The sequence below is a fragment of the Leptonotus elevatus genome, chromosome 15 (assembly GCF_054856555.1).
Source record: "Leptonotus elevatus isolate MCC_2025b chromosome 15, RoL_Lele_1.0, whole genome shotgun sequence".
NCBI lineage: Eukaryota > Metazoa > Chordata > Actinopteri > Syngnathiformes > Syngnathidae > Leptonotus > Leptonotus elevatus.
Window position 1 is genome coordinate 6198111 of NC_141253.1, and position 22688 is coordinate 6220798.

The 22688-nt window shown below is 39.9% G+C and overlaps 1 protein-coding gene across 2 annotated transcripts; it reads left to right on the forward strand.

The window, feature by feature from the left end:
• The first annotated feature begins 300 nt into the window (after positions 1-300).
• On the forward strand, positions 301-22410 carry pnpla7a (patatin-like phospholipase domain containing 7a). 2 transcript variants are annotated; one of them, XM_086097059.1, is made up of 36 exons: positions 301-420; positions 842-896; positions 1906-1989; positions 2654-2741; positions 2824-2906; positions 2994-3100; positions 3188-3328; positions 3856-4015; positions 4151-4231; positions 4745-4873; positions 4953-5033; positions 6383-6512; positions 6591-6662; positions 6742-6818; positions 6902-7057; positions 7457-7534; positions 8075-8280; positions 8986-9117; positions 9239-9362; positions 10051-10164; positions 10251-10317; positions 10405-10554; positions 10829-10892; positions 10977-11145; positions 12644-12826; positions 12891-13009; positions 13125-13281; positions 14689-14805; positions 14929-14998; positions 15130-15246; positions 16201-16349; positions 16462-16614; positions 16703-16822; positions 17817-17901; positions 18584-18699; positions 20018-22410. In XM_086097059.1, the coding sequence occupies exons 2-36, from the start codon at positions 843-845 to the stop codon at positions 20120-20122; spliced, it is 4038 nt and encodes a 1345-aa protein (XP_085953185.1). In that variant the 5' UTR covers positions 301-420; position 842; the 3' UTR covers positions 20123-22410. The 2 variants fall into 2 exon arrangements, with proteins under 2 accessions (XP_085953185.1, XP_085953186.1); XM_086097060.1 differs by lacking the exon at positions 18584-18699.
• The last annotated feature ends 278 nt before the right edge of the window (positions 22411-22688 follow it).

Below are 22688 nucleotides of genomic sequence, written 5' to 3' on the forward strand. Positions count from 1 at the left end.
AATGTATGATTTTCATCGTTTAATTGCTTGAATTTAGAAATACAGGAAGGTTCGTTGCCCCAACCGTCATGACTGATATATTTTATTTAGTTATTTATTAATTTGAGCGGTTTACGTATAATCAAAAAGTTTTTTTTTTGTTTTAAAGAGAGAGAGAAAGGGGCTTCAGATTGTTTTCGTCATGTAGTGAAATTTACAGGAAAACACGGAAGTGCCAAGTCTTCTCTGATTGGATCAGTCAATCCAGTGGTACCATGGCAACAGCAGACGTGCCTGCCCATTGGTGAGTGCAATAAAATGGGCCGGGCTAAGCAAGTGACAGCGCATCGAAAACTTTGTTAGCTACGAGCTCATTTTGCTCCATCGCCAGTTTAGACAATGCCGTAAATTTGACACACTCTCGCTGCGAGACACCGTAAAGTAAGTTTGGTCTTTTATGCACATACGCCATTATCGGACACCGTTTTGACTTCGTTCGTTGACGCCCATTAGTGCTTCTCCCGTGATGTGTTTGAGCCGTTAGCTGTTAGCTAGCTCGCTAATGTTACGATCGCTTACGTGATGGAGAGTCGTCGTTTTTCAGCTGGAACTGTCAGCGTTATGACTTGTTACGCCAAATGTATTTCAGTATAATGAACATGGATTAAGGTAATGACAATGACTCGCGTTGTGTTTTAATTACATAGAAAATGTTGTTTTCGTAGTACTAATACGCCACGCCAAATTGATTCTGCTCTTGTCAGAGTATATCACTAAGTGGTTCTTGTAAATTAAATTAAATTAAGGATACTTGGATGGATATTTTAAGCAAAAATGTGACTGAATTGTTATTATGATGCAGGATGAATTGCCGCACAAAAAGTGACGATGGAGCCATCTGCGGTTGGGCCAGTTCAGTAAGTTTTACACTTGATTTAAGCTTGTAATTATGATGCGCAACATCACATCTTGTATTTAGGATAGACGTCACTTAAGTCTGCCTCAAGGGAGCATTTCCCCTTCTCATTTCTCTATTTTTGTCCCTGACTCTGACCCAGACACGATCCTGGCTGGATTACACTGTTTGGGTCAAGTGGCAGATTTTTTTTTGCTTTGAGATGGCACAATTGTGTCATAGCAGGGTAAATGGCAAAAATAAAACAAACAAAACACATGCAATCGGATAGTTTCTAACTGGTAAGACTAAGAGGCCTCTTCCCAATCTGGATATGAACCTGATATGTGTTGGATATCTGCAGCTTGCCCATTCTTGTGCAGTGTAACACAAAGATAAGCATGGTGACTGACGAGACAACAAATAAACACATTTAAAAACAAAACAAAATAACACCGGCTGTAAATCTAAACTATAGCGAAAGCTTAGCCAAGGTCTCACGTATATTTTCAGCCCTGGCACAATATACAGTAGTTGTCACTTGAAATGTGTATAGAAATTGACATACTGAATATAGGTTTCCAACCATAATTGCAAAGTTGGACCAGCAGTGTAAATCCAAATTGGAGGACCTATAAACCTGGAAACAAATGGTTATTTTAATTTTGAGTTTAGGCGTGCCAAATGATTGGAACAGTCAAGCAGGTCAGACTGCATTTTTTTTGTAAATTACAGAACAGTTTCATAAACCCCACTGTGTAGTGGTACCTCCAAAGGAATACAATTTTTAGTTCCAAAACATTTCCCATTGAGATCAATAAATACAAAAAAATGCCCCCCGCACACACACACTTTCAACATAATTGACACACAATCACATGTATCAGCAAGCTAATTGGTGACTAGCTCAAGAGGCTAACTAGATGGGATAAGAAAAGCTGAATCGAAGAAGGGTGTAAAAAGCATGATAATTGTCACAATGTTATGTGTTGTTTCACAAAGGGTGTGTACATTAATGTGTGTACTTGTAGATGCTGGTACACGGCAAAAATGACATCACAGCGGTGACATCACGAGTGCAACAGTTTGTGGAGGAGAGGATGCAGACCACTATGGTAAGTATGATGGGAAATTATTATTACCATTTGTGTTAAACATTTTCCAAGTTACAACATTTATATTGACCATTATTGACTATACTTAATTGAAAGTGAATCAAGTGAAAATGGATAACCGTCTTGCCTAAATCTACAACTTGTATCTGGCTTTGGTTTTAATTAGCTTAACTTTTTAACTCATCATAGCTGTCCTAATGTCCAATGAAAACATTTTTCTCTAAACTATTTCATAATAAACAAAAGCCAAGCAAAATACATAATTTGCAGTTTTGTTCTGTTATCCGTTTTGCCAGCAAACTAGTTGAGACATTCTGTACTCTTCTATCTATGCCATCATCTCTTAGATTGATTTTAATTTATTTATTTACCTGCAATGGTCCTTATTTAGCCAGTAAACTGGTTGAAACTGAATCAACAGCGCCCTCTTCTGGTTACCTCCCTTGCTTCAAGATTCTTAACTTCTCTTTTCATTTCCGCTTCTTTAGCCAATAAACTACTTAAAAATGGAGCAACGTTGCCCTTTGCTTATTCGGAGATGGAGATCTGACAAAAAAAATGCTATACAAACTTCCACACAATTGCTGCTGAAACCCTTCTTTTTTTTTTTTTGTCTACTCTTTACAGCTAACATCAGACTTTTAAAAATCTGTTGATCTTGTAGCTCACAGGTGTCCTGATTGGTGCTGCCGTCGCGATCGCAATAATCGGGATTGTGGTGCTCTTCTTGTACAGGCGGTTCAAGCATGCTCGTGAGTCTCATGTTTATACTGAGGGTATTTCAAGTCTCTTAAGTGTCTCATAAAGAATGTGCTCTTTGCATTCTCTGTTAAGGTGAACGGCAGCCCGGTGTACCTCATTATCGTTTCAGAAAACGAGATAAAGTGCTCTTCTACGGTCGCAAAATAATGCGCAAGGTATTCACTTTTTCCTCCCACATTGCTTCCATTCAAACTTTGTTTCTAAAGTTGCTGTTTTTTTTTTTTTTTTTTTTTTTTTTTAAGGTCCAGACTCTGTCCTCAATCCCTCCTCCTTCTTCATCATCTACCTCAGTGTCAAAGCAACCGCAGCGTGTGCGCAAGAGAACCAAAGTTCTTAGCATTGCTCGCAAGTACGGTCCACAGGAAAGGACGTGAAAAGCTTTTTAACGATGCGCAGAGTCTTAGTTTTTAACGAGCGAAGGTGCTCCTCTGTACAGAATCCTTCGCATCCGTAAGGATCCTCCGACGCTTCAGCCTAAAGAACCGCCACCCTCTCTGCTGGAGGCTGACCTGACCGAGTTCGACGTGCAGAGCTCGAATCTGCCATCTGAGGTTCTCTACATGCTGAAGAACGTCAGGTGGGTTTGACAAAAAATAAGGTATAAACTAAGGACCTCTCGCTGCTTTTATCCCCTTTAAATATATAAATACAATGTGTGTATGTATGTATATATATATATATATTTAAATGGGAAGTCACTGTCATTTTTTTGACAATAATATAACAACCAATCGCAGTACAGCTTCAGAATAAAGGTGAGCTGTGATTGGTCATTGGCTTTGCCCTGAACAACTGCGATGTCATCTTCAGTCGACAGCAAGTGGCAAAATGGCCGCCCCCTGAGATGGATGAAAACGGCCGGATTTTGCTGCCTAACTCGTATTCCACAAATGTAATATTTATCAGAACGGCATATTATTGTCAAGAAATGTTTAAGGTTGACTTCCACTTTAAGAATGTTAACTGAGTAATAGGCTCACTCTTGTATTTTGTCTTGGGTTTTGTGTGTTTTTTAGAGATTTCTTTTTTTTCTGAACATGTTGGCTGTTCTAGGATTTGTATAACATGTGGGTTGCGTTATATTCTGTGTTGCGTTTTCTGTAGGGTGTTGGGGCACTTTGACAAGCCCCTCTTCCTCGAGCTATGTCGCCACATGGTATTTGTTGAGCTGCAGGAAGGTGAGGGTCTTTTCAAGCCCGGGGATGATGACGACAGCATCTATGTCGTCCAAGATGGACGACTTGAGCTCTGCATCTTTGAGAATGTAGGTTGGCGAATAGTTTTGCTCTTTTCATAAATAACTCGGCGGAAAGTAAACCGTGTAACGTGTTAAAAGATTTTTCTCAATCGAGGCAGATTGACTGAAATGTTGGTTGGCGTCTGCGCTTCTGCTTTGTAGGATGGTACAGAAGTGGCGGTGAAGGATGTTCTTCCCGGCGACAGCGTGCACAGCTTGCTCAGTATTCTGGACATCATCACGGTGAGCGACTTCATCTCACAGTCACTCCTCTTATCCGTCTGTGTCTGCTCTCTGCTGCCAGTCAAGGAGTTTATTGATGGATTTTCTTCAGGCTTTCTCCATCCCCAGACATGCAAATGAAATGTCCTAATTTCATTTGCTTCTCTTAATGTCTTTTCTTATTACTCCAAATTGGAGGGTTAAACTACTTACAAGGGAGGGAGGGGCATGAATAATTAGTTTTGAATTAATTGTCCAATAGGGTTATGTTATGAAGCAATGGAGTTGTAATGCAATTTTGGCAGTGTAGCTTTCTCCCTAAATAAGCTGCCATGAAAATATTGATTTTAAATTGTACTACAGTTTCAAAACTTCATGTGCTCATATTTCTCAATTAGCGTTCTCTAATAATCAATATTCAAGATGATATACGTCCCAAATTTCCATCCCTTGAGTTACTTTTCCTGCATTCATATAGTAGCTAAGAACTTATTGACCGAACAATGGAAAAACACGTCTATACTCTTCTTTCAGGGTTTTCCAGCTCCGTACAAAACTGTATCTGCTCGTGCAGCCACTCGCTCCACCATCTTACGATTACCTGCATCCGCCTTTGCGTCTGTGTTTAAGAAATACCCCGAGACACTCGTGCGCGTCATTCAGGTAAGGTCAAAGTGTTACGAGTTTCAAATAAATACTCACAAATATTTAATTTGACCTGCGTACCTGTTGTGCGTTTCAGATAATCATGGTGCGGCTCCAAAGGGTCACCTTCTTGGCGTTGCATAACTACCTGGGCCTGACAACTGAACTCTTCAATCCGGTAAGAGGGAGGATGATTAGTTTGCGTTTTCCGTGTGTGTGTCTGTGTGTATTACACTCTTTCATGCGCACACCCTGACATTAGCAGCTGCTGGGAAGGAAGGAAATCATCCTTGCACGTTTACGGAAAGTGACATAAACCTTCTGTCCAGCACATGCAAGCTAATTTCACACGACATTAAGCACAGCATCATAACACTGTCCTTCATACGGGTCAAAACGAATAAACCATGATAACCCCTTCAGAGGAAACTTTATGGCCAGAAATATCTTTTATTAGTGAATGCTTGAAGGGGCCTCTGGTGACCAATTGCTAAAGGCTTAAAATATATTGTATTGGATGTGCTATTAGAAATAAATCAGACCTCATCTGAAGTCTAAAAATGTGTCTCACAAGCAGATGTTACACTATAAATGAATGATCTTCCACAATTATCTGCAAAATGGCAGATAAGCCTACCCCTATTTTAAATGGCAAAAAAATAACCTTCATGAAATTTGATTTAAATGTCAAATCATGCTTATTTATCTCACCGCTATGCATGTTTTTTTCTTTTCTTTTCAAATTAGATAATGTTATGTCCTGACCGCTAATCTGTTTCAATTTAGCACATTATGTTTGTAAATGTGTGTTTTAAAAAGTGCTCTATAAATAAAATATACTTTATGTAAACACTACTCACAAGGTTAGCAAGAGGGGTTGCTTCATTTTTCGGTTGACAACAATTGGCATATCATTCGAGCCCCTTGTTTTGTTGAACGTTTACCCACTTTTGGGTAATGGACCTGTTGATTTTAAATAAAAAAAGTATTTTTGAATTGTTTAATTTTACTTTGCTCTGAAATGCATTTTACATGTAGTTTGGTGACCTAGTGGTTAACATGTTTGCCTCACATTCTGAGATTCTGGATTCAAATCGCATCTTCTCATCTCAATAACTTTGTTTCCCCCGTATGAGCTTTTTTTTTGTTAAACAATAGTGTGAGGTTTTATACAATATCGTGAGCTTTTTTTTTAGATTAACAACCTCCCTACAATATCATATATATATATATATATATATATATATATATATATATATATATATATATATATATATATATATATATATATATATATATATATGATAATAATCACCTGTGTTGAACATGGGAAACCTCTAAAACATGCAGGACTCAGGCCCTTGAGGACCGGACTTTTACACCACTGACATAGATGTTCATAAACTAGAGGTTGCCCTTTTTGATACATTGCGGCATCTACTACCCTGGTTTTGCAGTTGCGACATGATATCATCTCGTTATTAATTTAACTGCACGCTGCGGACTGTTTTGTTGTTGAACTGACAGGACAGCCATGCAGTGCCTTTGTCCAACGTGAACACTGTGGCGGCTGAGGCAACCTCCGGCAAGACGACTCGCCGTTTGCACTTCCAAGAAGAGTTACCTGTCGGCACCACAGAGAGCCCGACAGAGACAGGTCTCACACACACATACGTTCATTTTTTTTTGCTTGTGTTGAGCATGATCCAATATTATGTCACTTTATGTGACGCAGATGGTGTAAAGGACAGTCCTTCGAACAGCCACAGGAAGCAGCGATCCATCTCGATGCCCCCCGACTGCGCAGGTTGATCACTCATTCAAACACTCAATCATTAAGGGTGGCCGTAGACATGCATACTCATCATCCTTCTGGTTACATCCAGCGGGCGACCTGACTATGGCGTGCGAACGGGCTCGAGTCAACATAGATGAGACTCCGCCCAGTCCTGTCACTCCGAAGGTGAAACGTTGGTTTTGATCAGATTAAAGATCACCGTTCTTTTTTTTACTGGTGTGGCTGTTTTTCACCTACATTGCGTGCAGTCTAGCCTGAAGAAGAGCGTGACCATGCAGCATACGCCCTCTGAGGTGTTTCACTACGCGGACAGCGGGGGGCAGTCTGACACCATCCACCTTAGCAAGAGCGGGACAATCTTCCAGGCTGCTAAAAAAGACCTGCTCGGGATCATCCAGTTGCAGGTGAGAGGCGGCGTCTACCTCCATGTTTTCATCTGCTAGTGTTTGTGTAGTGGCTTGGGTTGGGTTGCGACTAGTTTTTGATAAATCAACCTGATAGGTGACAAGATCATGTTCCAAGGATTTTTTCCATTAGATCAAGGTGAAATGCACGCATACAAAATAAATGAAATGCCATAAAAAGTAATACAAATCATATATATGAGGGTGTAGTCTACCTTGAAGTCAGTCGTTTTGGTCCAGCTCCCCCTAGAGAGAAATGCTATACAATATGGATGGATGAATAGATTCCCCCCCCCCCAAGGAGTCTGACTGCCACCAAACCGCTCATCTTTTTTCCAGCAGTGTTGCTAAAATCAGCAATATATATGAATGAGCACGTATACTGTATATTGGTTGCAGGATCCAACCCTGCTTGAGGGAAGAGTGACCCTCCACCAAGTAAAAGCTGGTTCAGTGGTGGCTCGTCAAGGAGATCAGGTGACTTTCATGAAAGGGGAAGTCAACGCCCCAAAAATTATTGACAATAATATGTCCTATGCAGCCCCACTGGTCTAAATACGGTGTTCTGGTTAATATTGCGTTAAGCAGCAAAATCCAGCAATTTTTATCGATCTCACAAGGCGGCCATTTTGTCACTTGCTGTCGAGTGAAAATGGCATCAGTTGCTCAGGCCTCAGGTAACGGCCAATCACAGCTCAGCTTCAGAAAGCAGGTGAGCTGTGATTGGTCGTTGCCTGAGCCCTGAGCAACTGTGATGTCATCTTCAGTCGACAGCAAGTGGCAAAATGGCCGCCCCCTGAGATGGATAAAAACGGCTGGATTTTGGTGCATGACTCATATTCCGCAAATGTAATATTCATCAGAATGTCATTTTTAGACTAGTGAGGTCACATATCATATTATTGTCAAGAAATGTTTAAGTTGACTTCCACTTCAAATCTCTTCTTCTTTTTTTTTTTTTTTTAAATAATAACAGTGATTCCACTTTTTCTCCCTTCTGCTCTTTTTTTTTTTTAGGAAGTGAGCATCCAGTTTGTTATTTCAGGCCTACTCCATGTTTACCAGAGGATGATCGACCGCGAGGAAGACACACGCCTTTTTGTGACGCACCCTGGAGAGCTTGTCGGTCAGCTTGCTGTCCTGACTGGAGAACCCCTCATTTTTACTGTCAAAGCCCAGCGGGACTGCAGCTTCCTCTCCATTTCCAAAACCCATTTCTATGAGTTAGTCCCTCTAGATTAAGTTTGTGTGTGTATATATGTGAACTGTATGTTAGGGATGTTTGATAACGCTTTTTTTTTTCTGATGCAAGTATAAGTACTCAACTCTTGAATAGTGACCAATAGCAAGTACCGATACCCCCCCCCCCCCCCCCCCCCAAACAATGACATAATTTTAAAGAAAGACCTATATATCCCATTATAGAAATTTTCGTTAAAATTGCCCGAAATTAAGGGCAATTTTAAATTATTTTAATTTCTGGTTCCTGATTATAGAGAGTGTCCGATACTGGTGTCGGTTGCCTTGCGAGTATTGATACTAAAAATAAGACAAGGTATCCGCGTAATACTGATACCTGGTATTGGTACTCGTCAATCCCTGTTATATGTCTATAAAGCGTTCCCGCGGGGTCTTAATAAGTCTAAAAAGCATTGAATTTACAAATTTGAAAATAATACCTCAAAGTCTTGGAAAAAGTATTCAATTTGATTATTGGGTCTTAAATGTTATGTTATTGTTAGACTGTTATTGCATTCTTACATCCTGCACACATTCGAGAATTTAACACACGTTCACAAATTTTGTTCTTTGCCAATAAGGCTGTGAAAAAGGTATACATTTTTTGGGTGAATGGTCTTAAATTTGAACAAACATGTAGGAACCCTGTAAAATACACATATGCTCAAACCTTTTTTTTCCCCCTTCAGGATAATGCGCGTGGAGCCAAAAGTAGTGCTAAACGTCGCTCACACGGTGGTGCGGCGGATGTCATCTTTTGTCAGGCAGATTGACTTTGCACTCGATTGGATGGCCGTGGAAGCCGGCAGGGCCGTCTACAGGTACTTTTCGGCAAAGTTCCGCCTAATACCATCTTGCCGCCCCTTTCCAAAGAGATAAACACGGATCTGGCCTTTCAAGCTTGTTATGTTGAATTGCCGTTAATGGAAGTATATTATCCAGGCAGGGAGAGAAATCCGACAGCACTTTCATCGTGCTCAGCGGACGACTGCGCTCTGTGATCATGAAGGAGGATGGCAAGAAGGAACTTATCGGGGAGTATGGCCGCGGTGACCTGATTGGAGTGGTAAGGACTAAGATGTAAAGATGAGAAGAGTGATTTATAGACTTTAGTTTTAAAACTAACATCTTCAGTAGTCACATTGATCGTCTTTAACTTCACATAAAAAAATTTTTTTTCCCATATTCCAACATATCATATTGGGGGGGGGGGGGGGGGGGGGGTTAAAAATAAATTTCAAAACATTTCATCTGGGCTTCTGATTGGATTATTTCCAAATGAACATAAAATTAGATATCTTAATAGATACCCTTCCTCTTGCATAACCTGAATCTTGTCATTATGAGTCATACATCACAAGGAAAGAAACATGCAACATAAATGACAAAAGAGTTACATAGACATTATATAAATAATTGGTTGCTTAAGCATTAATGGATATTTGTTGCAGGGTTGTTTTACTACTTGCATATGGAGGTGTGCATTTCACAATGTTTGTGTATAATTGGCTCATGTTCAGAAATCTGTCAGAACAATGCCATATGCATGTTTTTTTTCTTTCTGACATGATAGTTCTAATAATACCCGAGTTGAAAGATGCTATGGTTACCGTTACCAGGCTATGTTTCACACCAATCTTGTTACTTTCCAAGCATCAATTATGTGTATAAAATTACTCTTGACTATATGGGGGTGACATATAAAAAAAAACGTTTTCTTCTTTTGCTTGGGATTTACAGTCTTCTCTGTACAGGTGGAGGCCTTAACTCATCAAAACAGAGCCACCACCGTCCACGCCGTACGTGACTCTGAGCTCGCCAAACTGCCCGAGGGCGCCCTCAGCTCCATCAAGAGGAAGTTCCCGCAGGTAGGTTTATGACCTTTGAACTTAAAAACCATACAAGGTCTTCCGAAGGTCAAATTAAGTAGTCGTTAAATGTTTTTGTATTGCAGGTTGTCACCAGGCTCATCCATTTGCTTGGCCAGAAGATCCTCCAGCAGGTTAATCTTCCTCTAACTGGTGTGTGTGCACTTTACGTAGTGTTTATTAATGACTAACACAAAAGCAAACAACTGTTGGGTAATCGGTAACACTGACTGTGCACAGGTCGCAGTTTGGCACTGCACACCCCTGGCAGCAAATGGGACGCGGGCAACCAGGCCTCGAACCTCTCCACAGTGACAGTCCTGCCCGTTTCCGAGGAGGTGCCGCTCACCGCTTTTACCCTGGAGCTGCAGCATGCACTACTCGCAATAGGTACAAATAAATATGATGGAAGATGTGACTTTGCCGGGGGGGTTGACCTTTTCTGCTTCCAGTAAAGGATTGTTCAATATCCTGTTTACTTTTGAGCTTATGAAGATGTCATTGAAAAGACCTGATTGTTAGATTGATTGTTTGTAAGGCTTGGTGAAAGTGTTCTTCTCGATTTAAAGTTCCTCGCGGGACAACAATAAAGCATATCAATAGGAGGAATATTCTGTAGCAATAGCGTAAATCGTGACGCCCCATTGACCTCTTTCACATTCAGGTCCCACTCTTCTGTTGACCAGCGATATCATTAAACAACGCCTTGGAGCTGCAGCGCTTGACAGGTATTATTTTTAGTCACAGTTTGACTGTATAGCCAGCCAAACATCTTGTTTATGTTACTCCCTGTCCTGCTTCTTTCCCGGCAGTGTTCATGAATATCGTCTGTCCAGCTGGTTGGGCCAACAGGAAGACATCCATCGCATCGTTCTCTATCAAACAGACTACACACTCACCCCTTGGACCCAGCGATGCATCCGTCAGGCCGACTGCATCATCATTGTGGGCCTGGGCGAGCAGGACCCTGCTGTCGGACAGGTGAGGGGATAAGGGATGCAGAGGATGAAGAAATTTAACCTTGTAGGATAGATCCATTATCGGCATAGACAAGTATCGTCATCGCCCTTGAACAAATTTGGGGTTTTCGTCAGGGTTTGTAAGATGTTCACAGGCAGATTTTACTTGTCGCGAAGACATTTTGAACATGTTCAGACAGATTTTCATTTTATACGAAGCTCTTTTATGAACCCTGACAAAAACACAAAATTCGCAGCTTAACTCATGCTGATTTAATTATTGTTACAATTTTAAAACAAAGCTATCTATTGTTTATGTGCCTAAAATTAAAAGAACATATCGTGTTAAAACAACTTATTTTAAAACATTTAATGGCTTTTCAACAAGGTTATTAAAAAAATGTTTTAAATGGCGCTAACATTTTTTCTCTTACTGCAAATAAATATCGGCTTGAAATAACACTTATCGGCCTTTTTGCAAATAATTATCGGCCCCTAAAAAAACTAAACTCTATCGCTACCTCACACAGCCATGTTTAGTTAAAGTTAAAATAACATAAGGATACTAATTCCATAGTAGACAATATATTTCCATTAGTGTTTTCCAATTAAATGTCTTAATTGCTAATGATTAATTACTGCTAAGTAGCTGGGGGTTGTGAGCTCGACTGCACTACAAACAGTATTTATTAATTGCTTCGTCAAATATAACCAGTCAAGCACAAGATTGCTTGTCACAAAATAATTCACACTCATGACTTCTATTTGAAGGGATGTCATTGAAACGTGTCACATGCTTATCTGTTACTCTTTGAATTCTTAATAATTCAGTACCCTGGTCAGCGAGGTGTTGAGCCATTTTGGATGAGTTCCCTCCTCTACAGTCTAGAGTCGAGACTAAGTAACTCTATAATACACCTTGCAGACGGGCCCGTTCCAAAATTAAAAAGTTTAACTTGATATATATTGGATCTGTAGACAATTGACACAGAAAAAGAACAAATTACTTTTTATCTTAACCAGGCAAATGATATTCACTCCTTTCTTTTATGATAAACGTGTGACCTCTGGTCCCCAATCTCTTGAATCATAATTATGCCAACGCGTTTACCCATGGTAGGTTCGTGTTTGACCCTGGGGCATATAAGGCTGCAACGGATGGATATTAAGGGTCGAGGCAGGAAGTGCACGTCTAGCAGATGGAAAAGTAATTGCTTTCTCAGGGGGAGAATTGGCAAACAGAAATAAAGAAAAGGAATGTGTCCACGTTTAACAAGAGACGGTGGGAGAACAGTCGGATCAATATTTGCTGGGGCACCGAATTAGTCACAGCTGAGGATTTGATCTTCCAGGAACACACACACACACACATGATTTTGCCCTGTAAACATGCATGGAATTCTGGGTAAAACCTGTGCAATTACTGCATTTCCTTCACTAGTTTAAACACCTTCTATTCGTCACAATTGCACACGTTTGAGCATTGCGGTCTTGTAAAAATGTTGATGGCATCCCTCCAGCTGGAGCGCATGCTGGAAGGAAGCGCCGTGCGTGCACAGAAACAGCTGGTGCTGCTGCACAAAGAAGACGGCCCCCCTCCCAAGGGCACAGTGGACTGGCTTAACATGCGGAGCTGGATCTCCAGACACCTCCATCTATCATGTCCACGCCGGGTCTTCTCCAAGAGGAGCCTGCCCAAACTGGTGGGTGGTGGATGCTCTGGCATATCCACACCTATCATATTCTAATTTTGTCAACTTTTTTTAGTTGGAGCTGTATCAGCGTGTGTTTGAGAAGCCAGCAGACCGCCACTCAGATTTCTCCCGTTTGGCCCGAGTCCTCACTGGAAATGCAATTGCTCTTGTACTGGGTGGAGGTGGGGCCAGGTAAAGCTCACCCTGCTCTCTGTGCAAACTTAAGTTTGAGTTTTACATTTCAGAGAAATTTTCTTCATCAGCACTTTCTGTCTTGTGGTTTTTTTTTTTGCCTTTTTTTTTGTAGAGGATGTTCCCAGGTGGGGATCTTGCGAGCCCTCTGCGAAGCCGGCATCCCAGTCGACCTCATCGGCGGTACTTCTATCGGTTCCCTGTTGGGGGCGCTCTACGCCGAGCATCGCAGCCACAGCCGCATGAGGATGAGGGCAAGAGAATGGGCAATGGTAAGATGTTTTTTTTTTTTGTGGGGCGGGACTCCTCATTTTTAGGATGGATTTCTGCTCTTACGGTGGCATCGTAACCCAAATTTATGTTGGAGTGTACCGCTGGTGAGGTTTCACAAAAATGAGGTTGTCATGCGTCTGCCTGGCTCTCTTTGATTGGTCAGTTGGAGTCAAATTTCGCTATTAATTATATTGTACTGATGAAACAGACTAAAGTCACTCTGACTGACCAAAATAGGGCTTTAGAAGCATCTTGGAGTTTCACAAATAGAACAAAATTGCAAATAGGTGAGTTTTTCAGCAAATAGCTGGGGGTCGCTTCCACCTAAAAATGCCAATAAGTACATTTGTAAAGAGTGAACCGTGAATATTCATGAGATTGTTGCAGTCATGTTAATAACTTAAATAAGAATCATGCAAACTTCAGTTACTGCGGCGGTAACTGAGTGTGGCTTATAACGATATATTCGAAATTGAAACCTCGTATGTCACTCTCATAAACTGAGGGCTGCCTGCATTTACACGTGATTTAGACCCCCCCCCCCCCCCCCCCCCATGTATCAAAGCCAGGAGGGGGCCGTATTTTAATCATGCCACCGGAGAGCGTCACAAATCATATTCCAGATGTCATCAAAAGGCCATTTAAAGGCCCATTTCCATCCTCATTAAGAGAAGATGCTGGAATGAATTAGCTTATGGTGAAACTTTGATGATGATCACATCGTCCTCAGGAATTTGCGTCATGCGGGTTGATTTTGCAGTGCTTGGGGATTTCTCCCTTCATGTCATACTCGAAGTCATCTCCATGAATATGAATGCAGCAAACTAATTGTTTATGTGGGTTGACTGAGCGAATTAATATCCGGCTCCTCCTCTTCCTCTTTTAGGATAATTTCATTACCTGTTTGTTACTTTATACAGGCTGTAGACATCATCTCTTTGGACAAGAAATCCTTTCATATCAAATAATATATGAAGTTTGAATGTGTTCTTGTGATGTGGCCTTCTTATTTTAATACATGGGTCAGTTGTGTCTGTCCCCTCCATCTATCGCTCTGTCCAAGGTGCTGAACCGTGAATAATCTCAAATTTAGCAAGAACATCTCATCGTAAGCTAAAGGGGATGGACCATAAAAACATGAACAGATAGCTTTTCTGATTTAAAAAAATAATAATAATAATAAAAAAAAAAGTAAAATGCAGAATGAATATTTATTTCAAGCCCAACAGTAAGTCATTAACTGTTGCGTGCATCTGGTAGAAGAAATCAAAATGGGGGGGGGAAATGCCATTAACAATCTGGCAGATTCTATATTACCTCCAATGAAAGCGCTGAGCTTGATGAAAAGCTGTTTGTGTTCGGTAAAAAAAGTAAGCAAACCTCATTTTCACTTTCTCTCGCCACAGGAAATGACTTCGGTGTTCAAGAAGGTTCTAGATTTAACATACCCGGTTACATCCATGTTTTCCGGCGCGGCCTTTAACTCCAGCATCAGCAATGTCTTCAAGAGCAAGCAAATTGAGGTGAGATGAGGTGATTCGCATGCCGCTCCAATAGAATGACAAATAAATTGCAGAAGGGAGGATAAGCTAGCACAAGGTTGACTAAGTGTATAATTGAATCCTGTTACCTCTTTATGCGTGCAGGACCTTTGGATACCGTATTTCAATATCACAGCTGACATCACTGCCTCTGCAATGAGAGTGCACACGGATGGTAGGTGTACATTTGTCTTTATTAAAAAAAAACAAAAAAAAAAACATCTTTGCCCACATGAAAATGCATTCATAATGCCAAAGCCAGAGGTGACAGAGTCTTAACCATTAAAATTTGGTTTTCTGTTTGAGGTTCTCTATGGAGGTATGTTCGTGCCAGCATGTCCCTTTCGGGGTATCTGCCTCCTCTCTGTGACCCGAAAGATGGACACCTGCTTATGGATGGAGGTTACATCAACAATCTGCCAGGTCTTTCATTATAGTTAACTACATTAGTTATTGGTTGGTTTATTTGAAAGGGGGACATGGTTTAAAAAAAAAAGAGAGAAAAAGACAGCTTTAGCCACAAGCAGGGTTTTTCCTGGCTCAAAATGAGGCAGAGGTGGTATCATCCTGACAATGATGGGTGACTACTTTTACCAGGTATCGGTGCCAATACCAATCTTATTTTATGGTATCGGTACTGGCGGCGGGGACCTATACCATTATCGGCTGCCTTCCTGCAGCCATTTTACAGGGACTAGAAATGTGAAATTATATGAATACAAAGTTGCCATTTTTAACTACAATCATTAACAATTAATCCACTAGTACATATTAAATTGTAAATATTGTTCATCTATATTGTAAAACACTATTACGTTTATTGTGTGTATACTGTGTTTTTATGACTTTGGCGATGCCTCACAACCAGGAAATGGGCGTGTGCAACGGTTGCTCCATGATCTGTTTCTTCTTCGGTAGATTAAAGTTAAAAAAGAAAGCTGTTTCTTCTTCAGTTGTTGCTTCAGGTCTTTCCGGTGAACTGCTGTCGATATAGCGCCTCCATAATGGCTTAACACTGCAACTGCAGTTAAAATGCGTTTCTGCCGAGCTCAATCAACACAGCTGGAGCGCTGGAGGTGGCAAGCAAATTAGATGGAGGTGGCCGCCTCTGAATTTTGTACACAGGAGAAACCCCGGCCACTAGGCTCTTTTTTATCTGTAGTCCCCCGGCCAAAATGTAAAAGAAACATTAAGAGGGAAAAAAAAAAAAACGGCTACAAAATCAATTATAAGGAATACATCAACAACTAAGTTACTAGACAAGTCCTTCACAAATAGTACAGTAAAACAAGTCATTAATAATTAAGAAAATTTGAAGACTTATTTAGCTTTCAACTTGGTTTCAGATTGTATCTTTTTTTTGTGTGTCACTGCCAGCTGATGTAGCGCGCTCCATGGGGGCCAAAGTGGTGATAGCTATCGACGTGGGCAGCCGCGATGAAACCAACCTCACTAATTACGGCGACTCGCTGTCAGGCTGGTGGCTGCTATGGAAACGCCTCAATCCCCTGGCAGAGAAAGTCAAGGTAAGTCAAAATAAAAAGCCAAATATATCAGACCTTAGCTGTGCTTTACGAGTCGTCGAGTATAATTTTCCACAGGAGGAGGCTTAGTTTTTGAGGTGTTTCGTTCTTTCAGGTGTTGAACATGGCGGAGATTCAGACCCGCTTGGCCTACGTGTGCTGCGTTCGACACCTGGAGTCGGTGAAGAACAGCGACTACTGCGAGTATATCCGACCTCCCATCGACAGATATCGGACGCTGGAGTTTGGGAAATTCGATGAGATTGCTGTATGTTTATGTAAACACTATCATCATGTGGTTCATTGTTTCAATCCTTCCATAAAAAAAAAAATATATATACTGTGTGTCATGTTAGGAGGTGGGATTCCAACACGGCAAGACTGTATTTGATGTGTGGAGTCGCAGTGGAGTGGTGGACAAAATGATGAAAGACAGACACCAGGAGGAGTTTCACAACACGCAATGCAAGAACAATGTGAGCACCCATTTGGTCACTTGGTCTTCGTACTGTCTTACATCACAATCTTTTAGACACAGCAGGATTTTTAGTGCTGCGCTTTAATACAGAATTCCGGCACGACAAAGCAGACTTGACATTTTGATGAAGCGTTCCATCAATAATTGGCTTTTTTCCATCATTCCGAGACCAACTGTAATCAGCTTTTATGCTGCACTCTGTTTTTTGCGCCAAAAGAGTCTCGCGGCTCTCCGGCTTAGGGCTCGCTGTGGCTTTTATTTCCCGTTTTGTTATCTGACCTGCTATCAGACGGCACCAAAAATACACTTGTTCGTCACAAATGTCTAGTCAGCCTCAAGTGTTATGACTACTTGTTCTGATGCCTCAAGAATGAAAGGGGGCTCATGTCGTCATCACAACTGCAGCAAACGAGCACTGTTGGGGGGGCGGGGCAGGGGGCGGTTCTTTTTATACTAAACAAAGATCCTTTAGAATGCTTGGTATAAAAACAGTTTTTTTTTTCTGTCATATGTTTATACACCATGTTTAAAAAAACAAAACAAAGTATAACAATTAAAAAGAAGCAAACTGCATGCACATATTCACCACAGGTGTCACAAACCCTTTGAAAGGCAATCAACCATATTTGAACAGTACAGGCAATGAAAATGTGATAATTAAGATACAAATATATTAAACTTGGTTATTGAACAAAGTTTTCTGAGGATTAAGTACTTTTAACTAGTGCTCTCTTCAATGTTTAGGCTGGTTAGGCATGTAGGTAATTATTAATGAATTACTTCCACATTCCTTCATGAAATATTTTCTTTTGCCCTTAGGGGGTGGGGCGTAACACAAAATATTTGAGACTCACTGCCCTAAGTCAACTGGGAAAGACTCCACTAAAAATAGATGAATAATAGTCATTGAATGTGCGTGTGATTCATGTTTAAGCCTTGGTGGAGGTCTGTGCCATCCCCCCCTAATTAATTGTCTTTGTGCCTATCATCAGGTGTTGACATGTCCAAACGCTTCCTTCACTGACTTGGCTGAAATTGTATCCCGTATTGAGCCAGTCAAACCTGCCCTGGTGGATGGTAAAACACACACGCTCTTATTTGCTCCACTTGAAGTCATCCTTTTTTATTTTTTATTTTTTTTTAGCATGCGCAATCCCAAATACACTCATAGTACACACACTTCCATACATCACATGCATGCATGCTGATACCATTCGATATCCTTTGTCATCCTTTTTCTGTATAGAGTGCTTCATCCTTTCTCTTCTTGCTTTTTGCAACCAGCATCTGTACAATTTAAGACGGAAACTACAGTGGAACCACTATGGTCCAACGCAATCCCTTCCAGGAAGTTAATTAGTCTCAATTTGCTCGGATATCATTTTTTAAACCCTGAACATTTGGTGTGCAGTAGCCAATGATGTTATTTGAACTAAGCTCTTATGTGATTTAAAATACTCATATTTTCTCCCCCCCCCCAAAATTGTTCCAACATCAAGGATGTTGGACTTAAGAAGTTCCACTGTATTTCCCCCAAAAAGCAAAAGCTTTAAGTGACATTTTTTGGTTTCACTGCAGCAATGGTGTGCACATTCATCCAATCACGGCGTGTTTCTCATTCCTCTCTGCTCTTCTGACCTCATCGCTTGCATGCCCACTTCCATCTGTCCCCTCCTCCACGCTGCCCCCCCCCCCCTTCCCCGACAGCCCCTCAATGTGATCTATTTTTTTCTCCTGTCCTCACCTCCCTCCCCGTCAGAGGAGTCAGACTACCACACTGACTATGACGAGGAGGCAGTGGAGAGCGCACTGTCTGACCTGGAGCTATACGGTCACTATGGAGAGCATACTGAAGGGGAGGAGACTGCGGACACGGTGCGGGCCTCCGGTCGCACGGGCGGGTGATCTCTTTCAAGCACTACAACTGCTGCGTCACATGTTCATTATTGTCAGGCACATTCGACAACAAGTGGTTTAAGTTAAAAGAGTCCGATCTCAGATTATTTATACGTAATTTCTTTGGAGGGAGCCAAACCGTATGGTGGAAAAAGTCAAATAAGGTGAGACCGGATTAAACAATTGATAGGCCATATGTTAGAAGTTAAACATATTTATAATACCGTATTTGGAATTGGGTTTTAATTAGTATATATATTTTTTTTAGATATTTTTATTTCTTTTATCTTTCATTTGATTACATTATTATTATTTAGTATTCAAATAATTTTTAAAATTAAATTTCTTGTATGGCTTTGGTCACCTAATAAGACATTTTCCTTTTACCATTACAACTGTTCTTGTAATATAACTCTGGTGACAACTTTGTTCACGTCAGCATTAAAAATGTCAGTAAATCAGGCCATTTTATTTCTGTGACATTTACAGAATTGTGTCTTAGCTTTTAATATTGATAAGTAATCAATATTGATATATATTCATAATTTTAATTCTGAAAAAAATATTGCTTAATATTACCACTAAATTCTTATCTTGGAACATTATTGTAGCAATATCCTTTCAAATGCTATTATAATTAATGCTAATTTAAATATTACCATTTAATTATAATACTGACATATAATTGATATATTTTATTAGGGTTGCACTGGTCATCATTTTCTGGCTGATAGATAGATATATATATATATATATATATATATATATATATATATATATATATATATATATATCACTGCATTCCATTTTGGGTTTGGTAACAATCTGTTTCATGAAGTCTTTTTTTTTTTTTGGATATATATATATATCCATATTTTTATAGATTTATATATATATATATATATTTTTTTTTTTTAAATAAGTCTGACCTACCTGATTTTTCTCCCTCCCCAAAAACAAGCAGCATACACCTTTAAATGTTCCAGTTTTGTTTTTTGTACATGTGAAACAGTACAAACTGCACCTCAAAGAAATAGCTGTCACAACTAAAATTGAAAAGGCTTTTTAGTCATCTCACCACAGAAGAGGACAGCGGCTGACTTTTTCTTTATTTATTTATTTTTAGATAGATGGACAAGATCAGCTTTATTTTATCCCGGCCAAACGATCGGTGCACCCCTAATTTTGTTGTAATCATAATGATTACATTCAAGGACCATTTGGAAGGATAATAATTTGCCAATTTTGTCATTTAATGGTGACGTACTCTCTGAACGAACTTCTTTGCGATCCTCAGGATGACGAACTGGATGAAAGTCGTGCCGACGCAGTCTCCGGCCACGAACACCCACTGAAAATCTCAGCAAACCAGGAAGTACTTTCCAAACGTTCCGCCAAGTGATGAGTGCAATATCGAAGACGCATTAAGACCACCATTGGCCTCAATTACACTCTACCACTCTCAAAGATTAACCTTCGTTCAGCTTCACGTACCGTCATCATTTCTCATATTGAGATAGTCGAGCTTTAAATGGAACGCATCAGTCAAGAAGTGAAGGAATTGCAACAGTGGCACCAGGTTGATTTAAAGTCAGGAGTATTAGGGCCACACTGAAAAGAGGAAAAAAGTATTACATTGACAAGACATAGTTATGATAATGAAGTCTAAATTGTATATTTCGTATTTACAGGAAAGTTGTTCTAGTCTAAGAAAAATTAGCATGAGTTTCTTAAATTATGAGTATGAATTGTTGTTTGCCTGTACATGATATTGGCTAACGACCAGTCCGGGATTCACTCACCAACCTCTGAATGAGGATAAGCGCTCCAAAAAAAAAAATGGCTGTGTATTATGACTTTATACATTTAGCATTACTACTTTCATACAGCTTATTAACATATTATTGTTTCACAACACAACATTTTGTCTTGTATATTTCTGTACAGTATGACCTTAATACTCCTTGTTGTTCTCAATTTACTTTTACTATTAAAAAAAAAAATATATATATATATATATTTGAAGATGGTATGAACGGAGCAGAATAGCAACAATCATAATTTAACGAACAATGCCCACTTTTCTTCTTCTCAGAATTAATGCAAAAAAACAAAAAAAACTAAAAAAAGCAAACGCCTTGCCGGTGCCTCTTAATGAACAAAGTGGTATTATAAGGGTTCAGGCTTACCTGACAGGCTATCTTCCAATACAGAATGCCTTTTTGTTACCAAGGATTTGCTGCTTAGACGTTACTGAAGAAAAATGTTTTAGATGACTGTTTTTGGGTGGGTCTGTGCCGCCTCTACTTGCCAGCCCTTTGAGATTTATTGTTATACCCCGCAACCAACAGTACCGATATATGGTAACGGTGTGGAGAAACTGTATAGAGAACATATAGAACCTCAGTCTTGATGTACAGGTAGCTCGGCCACCATTCCAGATATGCACATCAATGCAAATGTTGATTTGTTTTGTAGCCTTTGTTGACTGGTCAAACTTCCGTGTTACGATTTTTTGTTGTTGTTGTTTTTGTTTTTTTAACATTTATTTACATCATCGCAATCATCAATCATGTCGTTGAAATAGTAGGTCACAATGCTGTGCTAATACTTGCTAATTCTAATTCTAATAATCTCACCATAATCTTATAATTTAGTTTTGATGGGGAAAACACAAATAAGAAATCTATTGATAAAAAGTGTGTTGGGGGGGGGGGGGGGGGAGTTGGAGCTGGCCTTTTTCCCTTTTGCATCTATCGCACTATTGGAAGACCGTCTGCCACGTAATATTGGCGTGTTACTGTGGAAGTTGGTGTCAGTAGAAGAACATTGAGTGAATGGTGGTTATAAAATCTTTAAGTAACATTTTAACATTCATAATTTGACGTAACTTGTCAGTGCAAAACATAAAATCCAAACCTATGCCTTAACTGATAAGACCTCCAGCTTTACGTTACTTTCATACTGTGATGACAGTCAATTTAGAATTTTGTTTACCCCGGAAAAAAAACGTAACAAATTTCAAATTGTGTTATCAAAATGTGATATAAAGTGTACACAACTCTATTCAACCTTTTTTTTGTGATATAAAAAAAAAAAATAAGACGTTTTTTTTTTTTCTTCCCCGGCTGAACATTGTTTTTATTCCCCTCTTATGAAGAGACAAGGTGGAAGGAGTTCAAAAGTTTCAAAATACCAGTCGGTTTGTCGCAGTTATGAGGGGGGGTGTACACTTGTGCAACCACATTCACGTTCATTTTGACATCCCTATCTTGAAAATATATATGTGAGTCGTGGAGGCTTTTTTCTAGCCACCTTAATTGGAGCCAAGGGGTTGTTACTTCTGGTGTGTTGTACTTTTTGGGGTGTTTCCAAAAACACAAGAGCACAAAGAAATTGATGTGTTTGGCCTGGTGAATGTTTCACAGCTTGTTTGAAACGGTGATGGATGAGACGCTGATGCTCCGCGTGGAAGCACGCCAGATGACTGAAACAAACACAACCACTTGTGCCCTCATTCAGCCTTTAGCTTTGAGTGATAAGCACACAACGTTTACCAGTATGCCTTCTATCCGTGGCTTGATGAGTATTTATTATGTTTGATCATGTGTCTTTGATAATCAGTTATTAACACTATTGTGTATTTTGTATGATGTTTATGATAAATAAATGATTGAATTGTGGAACTGAGTAGCCTGACTTTGCACGCCTTCCCAATTCATTTTGAATGCAATACAATCAATGCAATTGAAGGGAAAACCTTCAACTCATTCAGCTGTCCACTGCAAATAGATTTAGCCGCTGAAATTGGGTGTAAAATGGTGAGTAGCACAAAACATGAAATATGCTGAATTAAAAGTTGAAACTAAACTTAAATCATACGACATTTTAATTTCAAATGTGTTTTGTTATATAAAGGCAAACTCGGAAAGAAAAGAAGATACTAATTTTCCTAAGATCAGCTTGTG

Excerpts from the sequence above, each read along its gene's own strand:
- pnpla7a (XM_086097059.1), top strand. The coding sequence starts at position 843 with ATGAATTGCCGCACAAAAAGTGACGATGGAGCCATCTGCGGTTGGGCC. Across the intron at positions 7,058-7,456 it reads TCGGGATCATCCAGTTGCAG|GATCCAACCCTGCTTGAGGG; the intron begins GTGAGAGGCGGC and ends TATTGGTTGCAG. Across the intron at positions 8,281-8,985 it reads TCCAAAACCCATTTCTATGA|GATAATGCGCGTGGAGCCAA; the intron begins GTTAGTCCCTCT and ends TTCCCCCTTCAG.